Source organism: Fusarium tjaetaba (assembly GCF_013396195.1).
Source record: "Fusarium tjaetaba strain NRRL 66243 chromosome Unknown NRRL66243_c0000094, whole genome shotgun sequence".
Taxonomy (NCBI): Eukaryota; Fungi; Ascomycota; class Sordariomycetes; order Hypocreales; family Nectriaceae; genus Fusarium; species Fusarium tjaetaba.
Genome location: NW_023501290.1, coordinates 1 through 18,791, shown reverse-complemented (window position 1 = coordinate 18,791; position 18,791 = coordinate 1). Strand labels below are relative to the sequence as shown.

The 18,791-nt window shown below is 47.4% G+C and overlaps 7 protein-coding genes across 7 annotated transcripts; 2 read left to right on the top strand and 5 right to left on the bottom strand.

The window, feature by feature from the left end:
• Positions 1-50: 50 nt before the first annotated feature.
• Positions 51-768, bottom strand: FTJAE_5022 (uncharacterized protein; the record flags this gene model as incomplete). The annotated part of the gene is made up of 2 exons (XM_037351488.1): positions 51-652; positions 705-768. The coding sequence occupies 2 exons, from the start codon at positions 766-768 to the stop codon at positions 51-53; spliced, it is 666 nt and encodes a 221-aa protein (XP_037207854.1).
• Positions 769-1,360: 592 nt separating this feature from the next.
• On the top strand, positions 1,361-1,828 carry FTJAE_5021 (uncharacterized protein; the record flags this gene model as incomplete). The annotated part of the gene is made up of 2 exons (XM_037351487.1): positions 1,361-1,554; positions 1,729-1,828. The coding sequence occupies 2 exons, from the start codon at positions 1,361-1,363 to the stop codon at positions 1,826-1,828; spliced, it is 294 nt and encodes a 97-aa protein (XP_037207853.1).
• Positions 1,829-3,746: 1,918 nt separating this feature from the next.
• Positions 3,747-5,588, bottom strand: FTJAE_5020 (uncharacterized protein; the record flags this gene model as incomplete). The annotated part of the gene is made up of 2 exons (XM_037351486.1): positions 3,747-5,391; positions 5,437-5,588. The coding sequence occupies 2 exons, from the start codon at positions 5,586-5,588 to the stop codon at positions 3,747-3,749; spliced, it is 1,797 nt and encodes a 598-aa protein (XP_037207852.1).
• Positions 5,589-6,529: 941 nt separating this feature from the next.
• On the bottom strand, positions 6,530-7,024 carry FTJAE_5019 (uncharacterized protein; the record flags this gene model as incomplete). The annotated part of the gene is made up of 1 exon (XM_037351484.1): positions 6,530-7,024. One exon carries the CDS (start codon positions 7,022-7,024, stop codon positions 6,530-6,532), a length of 495 nt encoding a protein of 164 aa, XP_037207851.1.
• A 585-nt stretch (positions 7,025-7,609) lies between these two features.
• On the bottom strand, positions 7,610-8,392 carry FTJAE_5018 (uncharacterized protein; the record flags this gene model as incomplete). Its single annotated transcript, XM_037351483.1, has 1 exon — positions 7,610-8,392. One exon carries the CDS (start codon positions 8,390-8,392, stop codon positions 7,610-7,612), a length of 783 nt encoding a protein of 260 aa, XP_037207850.1.
• An 824-nt stretch (positions 8,393-9,216) lies between these two features.
• FTJAE_5017 (e3 ubiquitin-protein ligase ariadne-2) lies at positions 9,217-11,624 on the bottom strand (the record flags this gene model as incomplete). Its single annotated transcript, XM_037351482.1, has 2 exons — positions 9,217-11,205; positions 11,265-11,624. The coding sequence occupies 2 exons, from the start codon at positions 11,622-11,624 to the stop codon at positions 9,217-9,219; spliced, it is 2,349 nt and encodes a 782-aa protein (XP_037207849.1).
• A 1,291-nt stretch (positions 11,625-12,915) lies between these two features.
• FTJAE_5016 (dead deah box helicase) lies at positions 12,916-18,550 on the top strand (the record flags this gene model as incomplete). The annotated part of the gene is made up of 6 exons (XM_037351481.1): positions 12,916-13,087; positions 13,144-13,553; positions 13,606-14,896; positions 14,977-15,979; positions 16,070-16,882; positions 16,966-18,550. The coding sequence occupies 6 exons, from the start codon at positions 12,916-12,918 to the stop codon at positions 18,548-18,550; spliced, it is 5,274 nt and encodes a 1,757-aa protein (XP_037207848.1).
• Between the last annotated feature and the right edge of the window lie 241 nt (positions 18,551-18,791).

Here is an 18,791-nt window from a genome sequence, read left to right as displayed (position 1 = left end):
TCAGAAGCAAAAACAACAAATCTATCTGTCATGACACTGCCCCCATCACCTCAGTTGCACCCACGGCCGCATCGCGCACATCCGACACAACCCTCCTCATCAGCCTCCTCAAACTGAGGCGCGTCCTTTCGAGTGAAAATTTCACCGCGTGACCCCTTGTAGCATAGCAAGCGACGCTCATACTCAAAGAACATGATCTGGTGCTCGGCGATAGGTTGAATGATGTCGCGTGAAACCCACGAGAGTTGACCTCTCGGATATCCTGCCCAATGAACAAGATACTCACATTTTCCTATTTGATGGATCGTTCGAGTTCCAAGGACTTGTCTAATGACCGAGTTGGTGAAGACTCTGTCTGAAGAAGGAGATGGTGGAAAGTTGTCTTCTTCTTGGATGAGCGAAGGATCTTGTGAATCTTTGCCGTCACAAAGAGCATAGTGACTCGGCCAGTATCCAGGGGGACTGGGCGATTCGCTGGCGAGGGACGACTGTGAATCTCTTACGTAGGCAAGAATGCATTTCTTGAAGCTAGGAGATAGGTCCGAGAAGGTCTTGGTCGCAGTAGGCTCCTGGCCGTCAAGGGTGTTGAAGTTGGAAAGCGGAGGAGCCTCAACAGACAGCGGGGAGACCGGCGACTCAGGATCCATTACAGCTAAACCCAGATTGTTAGTAATACCATAAACAGTATTGAAACGGGTACTGACCTGCTCGACGATAGTTGTCTGGAGTCAGACTGAAGAAGACGGGGTCCTTCAGGAGATCGGACATGATGCCTGTGATGAGAAGTGTCAGATGTAGTGGAAAGTAGCAGGATGTTTATCTGGTGTAGAAAGTGATTTGAAGTTGAGATTGAGTTGAAAAGATCAGGGTTCGAAGTACTGGCGCGATAGGGCATTTAAATCCATCTGGCGACAAAGACCTTTGATGAACTTGCTGCATGTAGATGCAGCTCTCTTTGCTGCGAGTCTGCATTCGTATTATTACAGGATAAAGAATGAAGTTGCGGTGAATTGAGCTTCCTTTGAGATTTTTAAAGCCTGCATTCTTCTTACTACAGTATAAAGACGGAGACCGCGGTGAATACAGCTTCCTTTGAGTTTTTTGATGCATGTCTGTGGAGTTACTCAAGGGCAAGGAAAGGTGAAGGTAACGATAGAGGCAATTCAAAGCTTCCAAAGGCCAGAACTTTCGACACGTAATACTTGTTACACAAGCCTATGTTTTGAGAGCTGAATAGTGAATGATAAGAAGAATATGTATGCATCTAGCTTTGACTGCATTTAAGTAAAGTCTTTGCTGCGACCTCTGCTCATGACAGTGAAGACGGAACTGAGCGGTGTTGAGGAGGCCCAATGGCGAAATGCTCCGACTCTTCCTCTGCAATGATCTAAAGCCTAAGTTGCTTGTTGCGCTATGCGTGCGAAGCTATGTCGTTAGTGAACCTGTCCTGAAGATTCTCGATTCGGACTCCGAATCCAACGTTTTTTCAGATATGGGTCTCGTAGAGAGATACAAGCGCGATATCGAGAACGTTCTGCGCGGTGGATATCTCCTGTATATATTAGGAGGAGTGAAATGATTTGGTATAGGCAAGTCGGCCTATGAAGCAAGATGGCTGCTGCGTCAGGTCCACAGCTAAGAGCCGTTCATCCCAGTCACGGTTCACGGGACTCCGCGATACATGTGGAACACCAATACTGTCATAGCGAATTTGACAACTGTTAATAGTGCGGGAGACTGGATGCAGGGGAACCGCATAAGCGACAAGGAAGCAAAGCGCTGTGATGAGGAAAAGCGCGCAGGACAATCTGAGAAACACGCCGCATGAACGACACAGGAGATGCCGATAAATAAGAGGCTTGCTCTGTTAGACCTGAACCTCCCTTCTGAGCTCTTCTGTGACGAAGCAACCTCCGAGTTTGGTGAGTATTCTATACACACAGCTATTAGAATCATCTAACAAGACCAGCTGTATGGCAAACGATTCGATAAACCGGCGGCTCTGAGGCTGGAACGGATTTCAATTTGGATCATCTAGACCACGGCAAGATGGCGCAGCTTATTGAAGGCATGTAGAACCATCTGATGAGAGACAGTCGTATGCTTCAGGAACTACATAGGAGAGGAGAGGGTACGGGAGATATGACAACCAAACAAAAGAAAACAAATTAGACCCAAAGGCAAGATAGCCCAGCTTTTCCATTTTGCCAACCCGCTACTTCCCATCAAATTACCAATCGCAGGCCAACTGCTCATCATAGGCAGCCAAGTGCTCGTCATAGTGCTGTCTATCATTGCCTAGGATATCCTTAAGTCATTCAAGCATAGGCCAACCGTGACGCCTTAGAAACTTAGTCCATTCGCCAACATTGTTAAGAGCACCTACAGCACATAGAGCCGCCAGTTTGTCAATAGCTTCTTTGATCTGAGCATTTGCTACCGTGGTATAGTTCCGAAAGACGTCTTTAACCTTGAGACCAACAACCGAGTAGAGATTCTGGCAATTCTCAAGATTGAAAAAGCTGTGCATAAAATCAGTAATTTCTTTGTAGTACTAGATACGTTCTGAGAAATCGCAGTTACCGGCATTGGGAGTTCCGAGGGTACCGAGCGGCGGAAGTAGTAGATTGCACTGCCGACGGCAAAAAGGAACGAACCGCCCCAAAGCGCATACTTAAGGAGCCTCATGCGAAGGGTGACTCGATTATTCCAGGCTCCCAGCTTTCGGGAGACTTCGTTGAGTTGTTCGTCAGTGAGTCCTCTCTCCATATCAGGATCTCTCGGGGGCTGAACCATCTTCAGTCATAGGACTGGGGCAGCAAGATTCGAAGGAGAAATGTTTCTGAACAAGAGAAAGCTAGAATTGGACAATAGGTAATGTATGAGGACTGAAAGAAGGGAGACTTTTGGCTTTTAAGAAAATAGAAGTTCAAGTTCTACAGCAAGGAAACAATATAGAGTCTGTCAAAATGCGACTTATGAATACTGGAAGATCCAGGGATACAAACGAGACAACGACGTCAGAACGACGTCAGAACGTGCGCGGCGTAACATCCTGACGGACAGTAAAGCTAAATCACGGAAGAATATTCTCGATCAATTCATTTTGCAAGGTTACATTAGCACTAAACAGCACAAAACCTTAAGTGAGATACAACAGGAGCCTCATTTCAGCTAAGCCTCACAGAGAGGCCAAAAGAGTCATAAAAGAGATAAAATGCAAGGCAAGATATCATGGTATATGGGAAATATTTGTAATATCTTATGTAATATAATCCCGACTTATAGTTCGTAGCCTTGCAGGTATTCAAGCAACACTTCTATTTGTTGATAGGACCCCAGATTTAGGTTCTGATAATATCAGCTTTATACTGTAGCTATTGGTTAGTTATTGTAGTATTAATGTTAAAGTGGTGGGCTAGAAGTGTTATTTGCAGTTAAGACTTGTGGTTAGGAGCTTATTCCGGCAGAGAGAACCTAGTCTAAACTATCCTTTATCAGTATAGACCGCTTGTTTATACCCCACAATAGTACTGGTAGTCATGTCCTTTGGCTACTGCACGTACTACACTCAACCTCTCATTTCGCAATTGCTTCTCAATATCTAAATAGTCAAGAACTAAATCGTCACAACAGACTCTTCTGCATCATCAATATTTTGCATAATGTCACATGCCACTATATCTAATCCGTCAAACCGATATAGCAAAGCAAGTCCAAACACTGTGAAAGCCATCATCAAAATCTCACTCACTCTCAGATAAGAGGCCACTCGGGGGATCTGAGAAGTCAGTCTCATTCGTGTCATTCCCCTCTTCACGCTCCTGATTCCCTTCATGTCCGTCCTGTCCCTTACGCCCTTCATCTTCCTCAGACTCATCACGCTGCATAAGCCTTCCACACTCCAGAGCAAACTTAGTCCCAACCGCTTCGAAGATACTGTCGTACGGCTGCGACCCCTCCTGCCACGCACTAAGCATGTCAGCCCCAGGCCACCGCGCCACATTGGTCACGAAGAACAAGCCATGCTTGGTGGCGTCCGAGATTCCAATATCTAGCCGCACTGAGACCTTGAGCGACTCAAACTCCCGAGGTTTGCGCTTGAGGAGCTCCTGTCGCTGGAAGATTGCGAATCGCCGAAGCTCTCCTTCTTTACGGCGCGCTTCATCCCTCGTGGCGTTCTGGGCACTGCGGTTAATCTTATGCCAATTGGTGAGACATCGATCTGCGGTGAAGCCGGAATGGTGAGCATCAGGGTCGGTCCAGATGCCCCTGGACATGGCCATCGAGAAGATTGTGTCACCCACCATAAAGACACTGGCCTCTCCCCAATCAGCTACAGATTCCTTGAGCTCCTGGTGGAAGTACATATTTGCAGAGTGATCCGTGCCGTGGTTGTAGTTTGTGTGACACTTAAGCAACTTAGTGAGTTTTGGGTCGTCGGACAAACCGATCTGTATATCACCGGGTCCTGTGCTGGACGAACCCCGCACGATAATCTTACCCCGGTAACCTCGCATAGTGCAGTCCCGAGATTGAGAATAGCAAACCCGGGGGCGGAACCTGAACTCGGGCGGTGTTGTCTCATCGCTAGCAATGACATCCAAGATCCTGGCGTCGGGCAGCTGGCACATGTCGGCGTCGTCCTCTTCCGGACTTGGGTACCGAGATATATTATTGGGGAAAACAAGGTTTGCCCGCCGAATCTGATCATTGAGGCTTGCAACATCAAACTGGTGGTCGACGCTCTCTTCTGACAGGTGAGGGCGTCTCATGTGTGTGAAGAGAATTGCATCTTGTTTGAAGTTACCCAGGTACGCCCCGATCGTGCCCTCCTTGACCTTCTGCTGCAGCCACTCCCAACTCTTGAACTCGACCGTGATGCGGCCAGTGTACTGTGCCCATAGAAGTGTGATGACGATCCCATGGACGGTCACTCTCGACGTGTCTGGTCCTTCAGGGAGCTCCTCGCCATTGGCCTCTGCCTCCTCATAGGCTTTGATACCCGTGTTATAGCACAGTCCAACCCCGGCTTCCTCCTCCAGCTTCTCGTAGAACTCAACGTCCAGTGTGTCGAGCAGGAGGCCCTGGAAGTCGTCCGTTGGTGTGACGTCAATTGACCGAACGCCATGCTCACCATAGAGGGACTGAGACTCAGGGTCTCCGATAGCACAGAGCACAATGTGGACCTCTGGGCGATCACCAGACTTGGTGGGTGGAAGGGGAGTGGGTAGAGGAAGTGCTGCGCCGGCGCCACCATCTAATCTCTTCTTGGCGTTGCTCACGTCGATCGGCATCCACGCAGCTGTTTTTGAGCTCGATCTGTACACTCCCTGCTGTCTCTGAGCCACTTCAGCTTGTATTGCCTCATGAATTGCAACCCAGCCATGTCTTTCCAAATGGGAGTCAACTAGCTTCTTCAGATCCTGCTAGAACCTAAGTTTAGCGGTCGAAAACATCCCCTGCAGCTCTGCAACTGTTGTCCCGGTCTTTTCTGCTATCGCGTTCTGCTGGTTGAGGATCCTCGCTTCCGGTCGCTGCGAAGGGGCTTGTGACCTCAGACTCCTTTGGCCTGTATCTGAAGACATGGTGACAGGTATGGCAATCGTTTAGTTGATCGGATGAGGCTAAGGCTGATACGAGACACCATGGGCGAGTTTTGAATTTGTGAAATGAAAAAAATGTTTCTTAAAAGTGTGGCCTGTGTTCGGGCCTGTGTTCACGGATAGCTGCAGAAGGGCGTGGCTGAGGGGCAGAGCAATCCGTCAGATACAAGACTGCGAGAAGCTGCGGGGATTCCGTAATGAGGCAGCCATATTAGAAGCGTCTTGTAAGCTTTAGTGATAGTAAAATGCCAGTTTCACGGTATTGATGGCCTTGAGTCAGGTGTGCAATATCAACACCCACGATACCTGCATCTCTGTATCCAAGAGGCCTGACTAATCCTGGCCCTGTATACTAATGCAGTGGGTACAGCTTACACAGAGAGCTAATGCAGCCCAGCTAACTGTTGCGGAATAGAGTCTATACTATACGAAATGCAGTTTATACTATATACAAATAGTAAGCATCCAGATATATCTACTAAATATATAATATAATACTCAATCTTAACAAGTCCAGGTTAGTATTATTCTTAAGTATAATAACTTACTATTATATTAAACCTAAAGTGTATTTTCTGCGCTTCCTTCACACAACCCACCTGCGCTTAGCAGGTCTCCCTTCCACTTCATCCGGTGACTCTGGGCGAGGGTGCTTCTTTCGGCGGGGGACCATCTGGCGGTAGAGGGCCCCAGTGCTCATCCATTTCTGCGGGCATTCCATGCTCATTGAAGCGTGGAAGCGGCAGGTCAAGGTATTTGAAATCAAACTTCATAGGCTTCCATGGTCATTTCCTCCACGCCAATCCCAAATTTCCCAATGCTATTAAGCACACGTTCCAAACCGTGGCCAACACGGCGCAGAGACCCTGTTTCTTGGGCGTTTGGGAGATCTAAGCAAGGGTGTGGAATATCACCCTCGCCGCCTAGTTGCAGAAGCCTTGGATATGCAGGTGCGAGGTGAGCCACCTCAAGAGGTGACGGCATCGGGTAGCCCTCGCCGCTATGGTGTGGTAGAGCGTGTGACGGCGGCGGAGATAAAGAGACTCCTTCTCTGAGGGTGTTTGGGGCTGAAAGTACACAGATATGTCTTTATCGATCACAGGAGTTGGAGACGGTCCCGGCAGTGAATGCGTGTCCTTGCGGAGGATTTGCTCTTTAGAGTCTCTGGGAAAAGCACCGTGCTTTGCCCTCATGGCGCCTCGCCACTTGGTTCGGACATTGATCATGTCCTGGTAATTATCAGTCCAGTCTGGATCATCGTAATGCTCAAATATCGTTGCTCTGGATAACGGATAGAATACTATTATATAGTAGGGATCATCGGTCGTGAAACTCCACAGATTGACACTGCCATTACGGACATGTTTGACAAAGAACCACCGCAGCTGTCGGCCCCGTAGGCTAACTTTATCTCCCATGATGATGGTGTGTCGTATACAGTCGGCGGTGGTGTGATGAGTGCGACGGAGAGTTGGTGCGAGATACGGAAGATGTCGAAACTTGAAGTTAAGAGATAGGTATGGGGTCGGTAAAAATTTCGCTCAGTAGTAGGTAGCAATTACTAGGCGAGAATTTTAAACCCAGAAGAAGAGAATAACTTGGCAAGTAAAATATTCACACCGACTGACGGGGGTACTTTAAATACGTTACTCAAAGGTCATCTAAGTCTATCCCTTCTGTCGATTTTTCAGGCTCTTTCTCTCCAAAGGAGAGACTTTTCTCCAGTTTACAAGAGTCCACGTTCTGCTTTTTGCTGTACCAAGACGGAGTCTTGATACCACGGATAAAGCCAGCCACCATAGTAACACTAAATCCCAGAAACGGTTGTTCTGGTTTCGTCATCGGCAGAGCCTGGTCCCGCATCTGTTTCATCAGGTATCCGAGAAGTCTGCATGAACATTCCAGGGAACAACCAACTCGTCCCACGAAAAGGTCTTCTTGCAAGTTATATAGTTGAGTGAACATTTGATCGAGTAGTCCGATGCGCTGTTGGTCAATCTTATCTACTCGGGATTAACCACTTTGTCTATGAGGTATATCAAGCAAGAGTACGTACCGAGGATCTGGCTTGGTATTGGTAGATGTGTCTCAATATGGCCGGACGTTGTGAATATTGCGGAAATTGTAAGATTCTTGAAGACCACTCGGCTTCGAAATGTAAAGGCAATAAATAGCATCAATAACTGAGATTCATCAAACGGATCTACTGAACTTTTGTCAAAGCGAATCCAACCATATTTCCACCAATCGCTGATATGCGCTTGCCATCGATCAAAGAAAATTTCAACAACTTCAAGGCAGTCATAGTAATCAACAAGGAACCCAATTTGCGCTATAGTATCGAGATCTGGGTCTCTAGGCACTTGGCGGTGGTGACCATGTATAATATCAAGTAAGACAAGAAGAGCTTGGGTATTCCAATCCGAGGTTCTGATTGTAAGTAGCCCGTTTTCGTTAGGTTGCGATTCCTGGAAGTTGCCTTGTATCATCTTGCGAAAGACTGGTGAGGCGATGCAGAGATGCTTGATGGATACCCGAAATTCAAGCTCATTAGGGCTGCCATCCTCCCGATATGGTTGTAGCGATTTAATCTTCTTGAGGTCTGTTAATGTTTTGCTTTTCTTTTTCCCTTTGGCAGGGGTCGAGGCAGCCGTTTTCGGTTCGGGTTTGTCTGTCATATCCCGCAAATCGACTTCCTTTACTGCATGGACTTGCTGCAAATTGGGACTCTGCAAGATGAGCAGCGCATCGGCGTCTGGATCTAACTCGAGGAGCGATTTCTTCATTGTGACAGCTTGGAAGACAGTTGCAGGTTGTGAATGAGAGTTTCCCCGCTCCAAACAATGATATCATTTAGAGGGGTAGACTCGGTTTTGACAAGGGGCTGACTTGGCTTTTGATTGGTCTCACTAATGTTGCTGGGAAAGTTATGTCAAGGGCCTGGGTATCAGTAATCGCGGACACGCTGCTCTCACTTTTCGGGCACTACTGGCTTCAGACCATGCTTTGCAGGGACTAACTCTAATCGGTTCCCCGTGACTCTAAAATTTAGCATATTGTCTTGTCGGCTTCAATGCGGCGATTGCTTGAGTTGTGATCGGCAATTAGTTTTCAATTTATTGGCAAAGATAGATTGGGTCAATTAGCCAAGGCAAACAACTCTCAAGAAGCATGCTTTATGTAGTTATTAACGCTTCCGCTTTAAATAAGCAGATATTAGGCTAATAAGGCATAGGCTTACTTTATTACTTTATTATCTATAGGGATTAAGAAAATACAGTCACTTCCCTTATTACTGATACCTAATATAGCTATATATTTAATAATTATATTTTTATAATTTATATAAAGTAATATAACTACTCTTTTTTTAAAAGAAAAGATAGTAAATAATAAGAATAGTATATTTATTATATTAAAAGAAATAACTATTATATAAATTACTATTAGTGATATTTAATATATATAATAGGGCTTTCTTTTTATCGTTATACCTTACTTATTATCTATACTTATATCTGATTTTTACTATAGTTAGATATCTTCACATTCACCCCGTGCGGGCTAGCATGCCAGACCGAGCTAGAGTAATAAACTAGACTAGAGTATACTACATAATGCCGCCATGAAGCCGCCTCATGTGTGTATAGCAATCACTATCCTCTGTGAACGTTGCCATACACACCCAGCAGATGTGCGTTTGACAAATTGTACAAGTCATATGGTTGCATCCCTCAGATTTCTCGATAGCTGTAGTGCATTTGGGACAATCTTTCACACCCAGATCCTCCTTAGCTTTGATGAGCTCCTCGATATCATCAGAAGTATTGCCTTTATTCTTTGAACAGGATATGCCTAGGTGTGACACGTGACAGGCTGTACAAGTAGGGATAAAGCATCTGGCACATGTAAACAAGGATGGAAGCTTTCCTGGGGAAGAGACTCGGTAGACTTGATCGCAATCCGGCGTTGGGCAATACCGGAATTCAGCTGGGTGACGTCGTATGAATGAGGCAAAAGAGGCCTCAAGGATGTTCTCGAATGTTTCAGAGAGAATGAGTGCCTGAATCTCTGAGATTTCAAGGACCTTTCTGCACTTTCCAGAGTCCCCCATACAGCTGATTGAGCAGTTACCCGGGTTTGATGCTTCGGCTTGACACATTTGGAAAAAGCAAAGACCGCAATAGGTATGGCCACAGGAAGTACGCAGTGATTCCTCGGCTTCGTCAAAGCATATTGGGCAATCTGTCTCAAGTTGTTGTCTTTTGACTGGAGAAACTGCTTTCTTGATAGCATGGCCGCCTGCTTTTAATTCGTCGATGAGTTGCTGCAGGGCCTCAGCAGCTTGTGCTACCCGTTCCTCAGGGCCAAAAGCGCGGAAGTTTGAGGCTCGTATATCGCGAATGATAACGATCTCAAGGCCTCGCTCGATCTTCTGAAGCTTCCTGTAAGCATTCTTGCTGATCTTGAGGTTAGAGTACCAAATATTCTTTCCGCCCATCGTCAAAACAGTGCCAGTAATGACTTTTTCCAAATCTCTTTTGGCCTGGGCGACTAGCTGACGATCTTCACCCTCGATCTTCAGAATTCGGTGAAATCCGCGCTCAGGGAGGGCGGAATAACGTATGAACTGCAGATCCCAATCGGGTTTGCGTGCATCAATTGTCTTCTTCACGGCATCGTAAACGCGGGCTGATACCTTGAACTTGACGGAAGTAATGAGTTGGACGAAAAGCTTCCCGTTGTGGTTGAATGGTAACTCTGTTCCATCGAGGGAAGAGGCGGCAACTTGCGCATGGCATTCTTCCACAAAGGTTGCTTGGGCTTTGATCCGTTTGGCGGTAGAACTGTCAAAAACGTTCCACTTTTCCAATTCGCCCTTCTCGTACAGCATTGACTTGACCAAGGTCGAATCCATTTCCGGGTCCATCTCATAACTCAGGTCTCCGATAGCAATCTGACAAGGCTTTTCAAATGAAGTAAAGACGGAAGCGATATCATCCTCCGTAAGGCCAGCACTCAGTCCAACTAGATCGATCTTCCATCTCCCATTCTGTTGAGCGGGATCCTCTGCAACAGGTGACTGAACCGTGGCTTTCATGCCGTCGATTTTATACTTTCCGCTTTTGAACTTATAGAATGATCTGCTTGCAACTTTCTTGTCTGGAAAGTACAGACTGAATGTTCTGGTGGGTCGATGCCATGAACAACGAACTTGTCTGTTGTCAACCTGGCCAAATTGGAATCCTGAAGGGATGGGAACACGTATCGAGTTGACGACTAGACCTGGGGGTTCAATGCAGGTCTGTAGTCGCGAACATGCGGTCTTTCCAAATGCCGGGTCTTTAACTTTGACAATTGCAAAGCCATTTGGCATATCTTTAGGTTTGATATATTGTATATCGCTTATTAGTACGGAAATACCAACTTCAGAGAGCAACGCTCTGACTGATTTTGCTGATGCATTGGTCGGAAGATTGCGTATTCGAATGGCGGAGAAGTCTGAAGGTAGTGAGACGTCCACGACTGCCGCTCCGTCTCCGAACTTGACCCAGGCGCCCCCAAGCCCACGAACCCAACCTTCGGTATAGTCATCATCCTGTTTCGCATCAGCCAATTTGCCCTAGATTTCCGATTGACTGGCGATAAAATACGTACCTTTATCGCCTCTGTCGATTCATGCACTGAGGATTGTTCATGGGAGAAGTTACAGGCCTCTCCACGCCTGCAATGACCACGCATAAAGAAACGGCAAGGCTTTTGAGAGTTCTTTGTCGAAGCTGTATTCACAGTACCTTCGTGCAAGAATCGACAGGCCGTTCCCCGGAAACATGTTCCACGAGCATAAAATAAGCAAGGACGAGGGTGCTGGATCTGTGGCACCCCACGATTCCGGAACATGTCCTCGTAAGCATGAGCTCTTTCATGGTACAATGGTTGTCTTGTTGCCGCCAATATGGGAGGTAGCTCACGAGGCGGCGGTCTTGTCTCCGTCTGACGTCCAAAAATGTTTCCCATGTTGGGGACTAAATGATCAGGTTCCTGCGAGATGTCTTATTTGACAGATGCGGGTGTCCTCATATTCTTATGTTCCTTGCTACCAGGCCATGGGTGACTTGAAAAAGCGCCACAGCAAACCAACGTCCTATCAGGGTCAGCCAGCCATGCAGGAGGCCGACCAACACTGCTTATCAACCCTTTTTGCCGAGTAGTTGATGGCCAAACCGAGTTTTATACCGCCGACGGTGCTCACATACCTGGAACCTGTCTCTCCTCTGAGCATGTACTGCAAAAATTGAAGTCGTGGAGTTAGATATCTCTACAAGTCAGGTTATCCATGTAGATGCTGGCTTTGGTTATCTCAATGATTGCCAAGCTATGGTATTAATAATTCCAGTGTTTTCTCACAGGTGGAGAGATAACCCCACACTGAGAGTGGCGCAATCGCGGGTTCCCTGCTTATTTCGACCCTTATCTCGACCATCCGATCAGATCATTATTGACGCATACTTACAACCTTTAGTCCTACATGCCCTGGTACCCCGCGCTGCTCTGCGGCAAACCATAGACGGAATGAACCATCAAATAATGTGTCAGGACCTGACACGCAGGGTAATTCGTACAGCAGTGTAATGGAACCTGAGTACTAGTCATCCATGGGGATTGAAAATATGTAGCCGCTTCCCTTGTGATTCTGCCAAGTGCGGCTGCGCAACCAACAATCGCATTTTTATGACTCATACGGAGTAATGTGACTACTCTTTTCTCAAGAGAAGGGAAAGGAGACAACATGAATAGCACATCTACCGCACCAAAAGAAACCGCCACTATACGGACTACCATTAGTCATATTTGGTATGCATAACAGGACTTTCTTTGTGCGGTTATGCCCTACCTGTAATCTGTTCTCATATCTGACTTTTGTCGCAGTCGGACATCTCTCCATTCATCCCGTGGGGGCTAGCGTGCTCTACATTGATGTTGGTTGATCTTTATGTATTGAGCCCACCAATCTCTATATAGCAGGCCTCATTATGTCCATTTCTGTTCTTGGAATTTGTAGTCGGGCCAATCGGATAGCCTTCCGCCGATTTAGTTCTCAACAGGCAGACTTTGGCAGCCAAGGTCGGAATCTTAGTGTCTTGGTATGTGCTGTCTCCCTGTGGTGGGCCTCCCGGGATGAATGCTAACACTCCCCCCATGTTGCATCAACCCATCGTTCGCCTACAACTTTAGAAATCGACAATTCTCGTACATTTGCCAATTGCAGAGAAATAATTACCAAGATACAACAGCCGAAGATATCGTCATGGCTTCAACAGACAAGAAGTCATCCGAGGAGGCGCTCTTGGACTGGTACAAAGACTTACAGCCGCTCACAGTCGATATTGTGGGAGACTTTGCCGGCCGAGAGCTATTCTTAATCCATGGAGAGGCCTTGATGCAGTATTGCCTCATCAAGGCCAGCGTTGACTTTGAGAGTAGGTTCCTCCATTTCGCTTGACTTGCTGCAATAGCGCCTGACAGACCATGATAGGAGGATTCCAGTTGTTGCACGCCATCCATGCTGTGGAGAAGTTCCTTGTCGATCTAAAGAATAGGGACTGCAATTTTGATCTAGTGTTCTTTCGTGACTCTGAAGATGTCTACGCGTCTCAGGGTAGTGCCGGCTCGAAACATCCCTACAAATTCAAGCTCACACGCCGGATTCTCATCCAGCATCTTACCAGAGACGTCGTTGATTTCAAGATTCTGGAATTCGATTCCTTTCAAAGTCAAGAGTGTAGAATGTATCTAGCTAACAATGCAATACATTTCATGCTCTGCGATGATGGAAGGGGAGCAAGCCTGGACCAGTCTATTCGCCTCCAACATCTTATATGGAAGGTCATAAGCAGTGGGAGGAACGTTGCCATCATCAACTCAATCTCATGGAAGAGTTCAAAAGTGAGCCCGATTAACTTGAATCAGAAGGTTGTGTAAATGCTAATGCGGCCAGGTTTTCATGCCCCTCCTGAGTGGGTCGAAGGGTGTGCTGCCAGATGTCCATGTCGATGCTACCTCATGTGAGACGAAACCATCGGCGGAGCTTTCCCGGGAAGTACTCGATGAGACGCTAAGACTCTCAATCGTAACCTCGGATCTTTCAGCGAGAGAAAAGTTCGCTGCTGTCTTTTGCCGCGTTTTCCTTGTACGATGCTCAAAGGAAGGTGAGATATCTGGCCGTGACCTCGAGCTTGTAGAGGCGCTGCTTCTTCACATGGCTACTCTCAAGGTCTGCCATCTTCAAAACCGAAATACCCATCCAGAGAGGTTCTCTAAAAACGCTGTGGATAGCTACGACACCGACTTTGTACAACTGTTTTGTACGGTGTCCCAAACCTTGGCAGAGAATGGATACGCTGTGAGAGGGCAAGCTGAGTGGGATCTATTTGATCTATTCGACGGCCACGTCTTCTCTTACGTTCTCCAAGCGTTACGGGATGGATCTGAGCTTCCTATGGCTATTGCTGACCGAGCAAAAGTTCTTTCGGCGACGGTTTTTGGGCAGAGGAGTATGAATGGTCGAAGCCTTTTCATGTCTCTCAAAGCATCGGAGACTAACCTACCTCCTGTGCCACCCCACTCGACTCCCACTGTTTTATCGTTCAATCACCCAGTACTAGAGGAGTTTCTTGAGGATGTCTCGGTCAAAGAAGTGCCAGATGATGTCGATCCAGTTGCTGAAGTTGTCTTCCAGGATCTTCGGCACTGGCATGCTTACAAACCAATCACTACTAGTACAAGAATGACACGCGACAAAGTCCCCGTCTGGGTGGAGAATTCCAGGCGTAGGAGACATCAAAGGCAAATGGCAGATGTCATTTTGTACGCAGCCAGTCTAACCAACTCTATTGGAAACGTTTTCATGCGAGAAACTATTGTCGTGGGACAAAAGTCGGCTCCCACTGAACTGAATGCAGACACTAACAGTAGAAGGCAGTCAACGGTAGGCGATCAATCTCTCCGAGGTGGCAAAAAGAAGGCACTCCTGGCAGCACGTGCGTTGAATGAGAAGAAAGCACTAGCGAAGCAAAACGATGCCTTGCGCCTCTGGGCCATGAAATGCGCCGAGATTGAAAAGACTGAAAATCCAGTTGACCAATATCTTAAGGCTCTGGATCTTCTATCTGATGGATCCCCTGGAACCCATATTTCTGTCAAGCCAGAAATATTATTGTATCTCTGTCACATACTTCGGAGAATCTGGGACCAAACGCGTAAACAGGTTGATGAGAATTCCCTCAGAGGTCAGTTCCAAACCCAGTCACTAGAACGACTTTTCTTTTACGTTTGTGTGTGTTTGGGGGGTTCTTGCTAATATCCCTAGGGTTATACCTTATTTCTATGGTATGGAACTGGCTGAGGGACATTTCGAGATCGGACAAGTGTACACCAGACGTTGCAAGTGCCGCCAAAGGGATCATGAAAACCCTTGCGATAAGCCAGCTGAGCATCACTGTCCAGGAGCCACATCGCAAGTTGCCTTTCAATATCTCACCTTGGATTATGATGAAAGATACGCCGAAACTTATCCAGGATCATCGACTTCTTCAGCTTCATCATGGGGGCCCTTATATGGATAGGCGATTTGACTCTCAACCCGATGCACGAGTGCCCTTTGAACCAGATGCCTGGCAGCGGGATATTCTCGACTCAATTGATGCTGAAGAAAGCTTGTTGGTTGTGGCTCCAACGTCTGCAGGAAAAACCTTCATCTCCTTCTACGCCATGAAGAGAGTACTTGAGGAGAGCGACGATGGAGTCCTGGTGTACGTCGCTCCCACAAAGGCCCTAGTAAACCAGATCGCGGCGGAGATCGAGGCCCGATTCTCTAAAAGGTTCAGGACGCCGGATGGCAAATCCGTTTGGGCAATCCATACCCGCGATTACCGCATCAACAATCCTACTCGGTGCCAGATCTTGGTTACAGTGCCTCACATGTTGCAAATCATGCTCCTGGCCCCGACAAACGCCAACATCCCAACTGCATGGTCACGGCGTGTCAAGAGAATCATATTTGACGAGGTGCACTGCATCGGACAGGCTGAAGATGGTATCATCTGGGAACAGCTGCTCTTGCTTGCGCCGTGTCCTATCATTGCCCTCTCGGCGACGGTTGGAAATCCGAACGAGCTCAAGGACTGGCTTTCCAGATTACAGGCACAAAAGGGGTTTAAAATGAAGATGATTGTGCATGAGGTCCGATACTCTGATCTTCGTAAATTCATCTACGAGCCTCCGCATAACTTTAGCTTCAAGGGACTCGCAAAGGTTTCCAGACTCCCTGTGCCAGGTCTCGACGAGGGTGACAGCATTAGCCCAAACTTCAAGTTTGTGCACCCTGTAGTAGCCCTCAAAGATAGGCGAGTTTGATCCCTGATGCCAAAGCCGGGAGTAGGCACTGACCGATCTGTTAATAGAAACATTGCAGCGCTAGATGATGTCACTCTGGAGGCTAGAGATTGCCTCACTTTGTGGAACAATATGCAGAAAACTTTCCCGAAAGAACTCCTCGGAAATCAAAGCAAACTTGACCCTCTCAAAGTCCTGCCCGGGGTCATTGAAAAGTCTCATATTGTTGAGTGGGAGAAACGCCTGAAGAGGAAGTTGAAAGAGGCCATGGAAAACTCGGGATCTAACTTCTACCTCTTGCAAGAGAGCATTGACCCCTCAGTCCAGAATGAAAGGACCTCCAAGATCCAACACTGCAAAATATCAGATACTGTTGATCATATTGGTAGGCTGTTTACTTTGGCATGTGAGCTCCACGCACAGGACGCCCTGCCAGCTCTTGTTTTTAACTACGACCGCTCCGAGTGTGAAAGGGCTGTCAGAAGCATCTTTTCTAGGCTGAACGACGCTGAAACGGCATTCAAGGGAAGTGACACTACCTGGAAGAAGAAGCTCCGGGACTTTGAACAGTGGCAACGGCAGAAAGGAAGTAATAGAGAGGTTCGATCCTTCAGATGCTCGGAAGGTGGGGAGCGGAATCCATCAAAGCTTGAGATGGCCCGCGAGGAGGGGAGTGTTGAGATCAGCCCTTGGGAGAGTTTCGACCCCGAGGCCCCTCTAGACCAGTTCAGCTTCGCGAACGCCAAGATGATGCAGCAGAAAGACCTTGACGATTTGCTGCTTCGACTGAACCCGAAGAAAGTCCAGCCGTGGCTGATCGATGCCCTTCGACGTGGATTGGGTGTTCATCATGCCGGCATGAACCTCCAGTACCGCCGGATGTAAGTTCAATCTCCTTGTCCATTCCAGATCTAATCCGCGCCCTAGAGGTGAGAAGAGAGGAATTGTACCTAACTGAATGCAGTGTAGAGATGCTCTTCCGCAAGGGCTACATCCGACTAGTTGTTGCAACTGGAACCCTCGCGCTTGGCATTAACATGCCCTGCAAGACAGTCGTCTTCAGCGGGGACTCTATGTTTCTGTCTCCCCAGAATTATCGCCAGGCTTCTGGCCGCGCTGGAAGACGAGGGTTCGATCTGCTTGGAAATGTCGTCTTTAACGGTATCAACCGAGATCGGGTGCACGAGATTATGTCCTCTCGGCTACCTGCTCTTAAGGGGCAGTTCCCAATCTCAACTACACTTATCCTTCGTCTGTTTGTCCTCTTGAGCGGAACGAACAGCAATGAATTTGCCGTCAACGCGGTCAAATCTCTCTTATCACAAACCCGCCTATACCTGGGAGGACCAGATGCCGAAATGACAGTCAAACACCACCTGCGCTTCTCGATTGAATACCTGAGACGCCAGAACCTTCTCTCGGTAAACGGAGAGCCTATTCACTTCGCGGGACTTGTAGGTCATTTATACTTTACGGAGAACGCCGTCTTTGCATTTCATTCGCTGCTGCGCGGTGGCTACTTTCACAAGTTATGCAAGGACATTGACTGCGCCCGTGAGAGAGTGCTTCGCGAGATGATGTTGGTGCTCAGCCACTTGTTCAACAGAATCCCTATTCAGCGGACTGCAAAGACCCTAGAAGTTGTCGAAAGCTCCTCATCTGATATCTTCCTCAAACGACTGCCAGTTGCCGCAGAGCGACTACTTGTCCGGCATAATCGGGAAACCCTCTTAACCTTCAAGGACTATGTATCTTCTTACATCAATACACATCTGCATGACTCACCAGACCGCACACTTCCACTGACAAGAATTCCGATTGGACCAGAGGAAGGGCGCGGGTGCAGTCTGACAAGCGACCCTCCACCGGTCATCCGGTCTCCATTTGTGGCACTTTCTGGATTCACGGATGAGTTTAACTCAATCGGAGAGTTGTGTTCAACAGTGAGAGATGGGGTATTTCTAGAAGAGTCTTCCATCCCTTACCTCCCAATCTGGCCAGTCGATACCACCGTTGAGCTAAACGCCTATCTCTATGACTTCTTTAAGCACGGAAGCTTGAAAGTGCTGGTGCGCGACAACCTCATCAAACGGGGCGATGTATGGTTTCATCTAAAGGACTTTTCCCTCGTACTCAAGACGATCGTGACCAGCCTCAAGGGCGTCATTTATTCAGGAGGCGGCTTCGACATGGAGGATCTTGATGGTGATGACAATATGAGTGACACGAGCCAAGGAGATGGCGAGGCTATTCCGAAGGCTTTTGAGGTACAGAAGCCAGATGAAGCATCCGAGGAGATTGCCCAAGCGTCAGCAAAGAATAAGGTCAAGGCTGAGGTTCCCGATAGCTGGGAGGACGAGAGCGACGCATCTGCATCTGAGTCTGAAGAGTCCATGCTAGGTTCGTATCTTGTTGGCTCATCTGCATCTAAAGATCCAGTTGTTATACAGTCCGAGTTTGATAATGGATGTGGATTAAGGCAGGTCTTGAGGGCATTCGAGTTGCTGGAAGCAGAGTTCGCGGACAAGTTCTACAAGATTGGTGCTTAACCGGCACTAGGGAGCCACGGAGGAAAGCGCCCGCTACAATACCAATGTCCCTTTGTTGACTCTGTATACCAATCGAAAGTGTTTAAGACTGATAGCCTAGGAACACAAAGTGCAGTGGCATAATACTAGGGACCGGATAATGAGAGATAGATTATAAGAAAAGATATATAGAAATATAAAGGAACTAAGTTCTTTTTACTAAAATAAGTTCTCAACTTTATATTTTAATTATAAATAATAC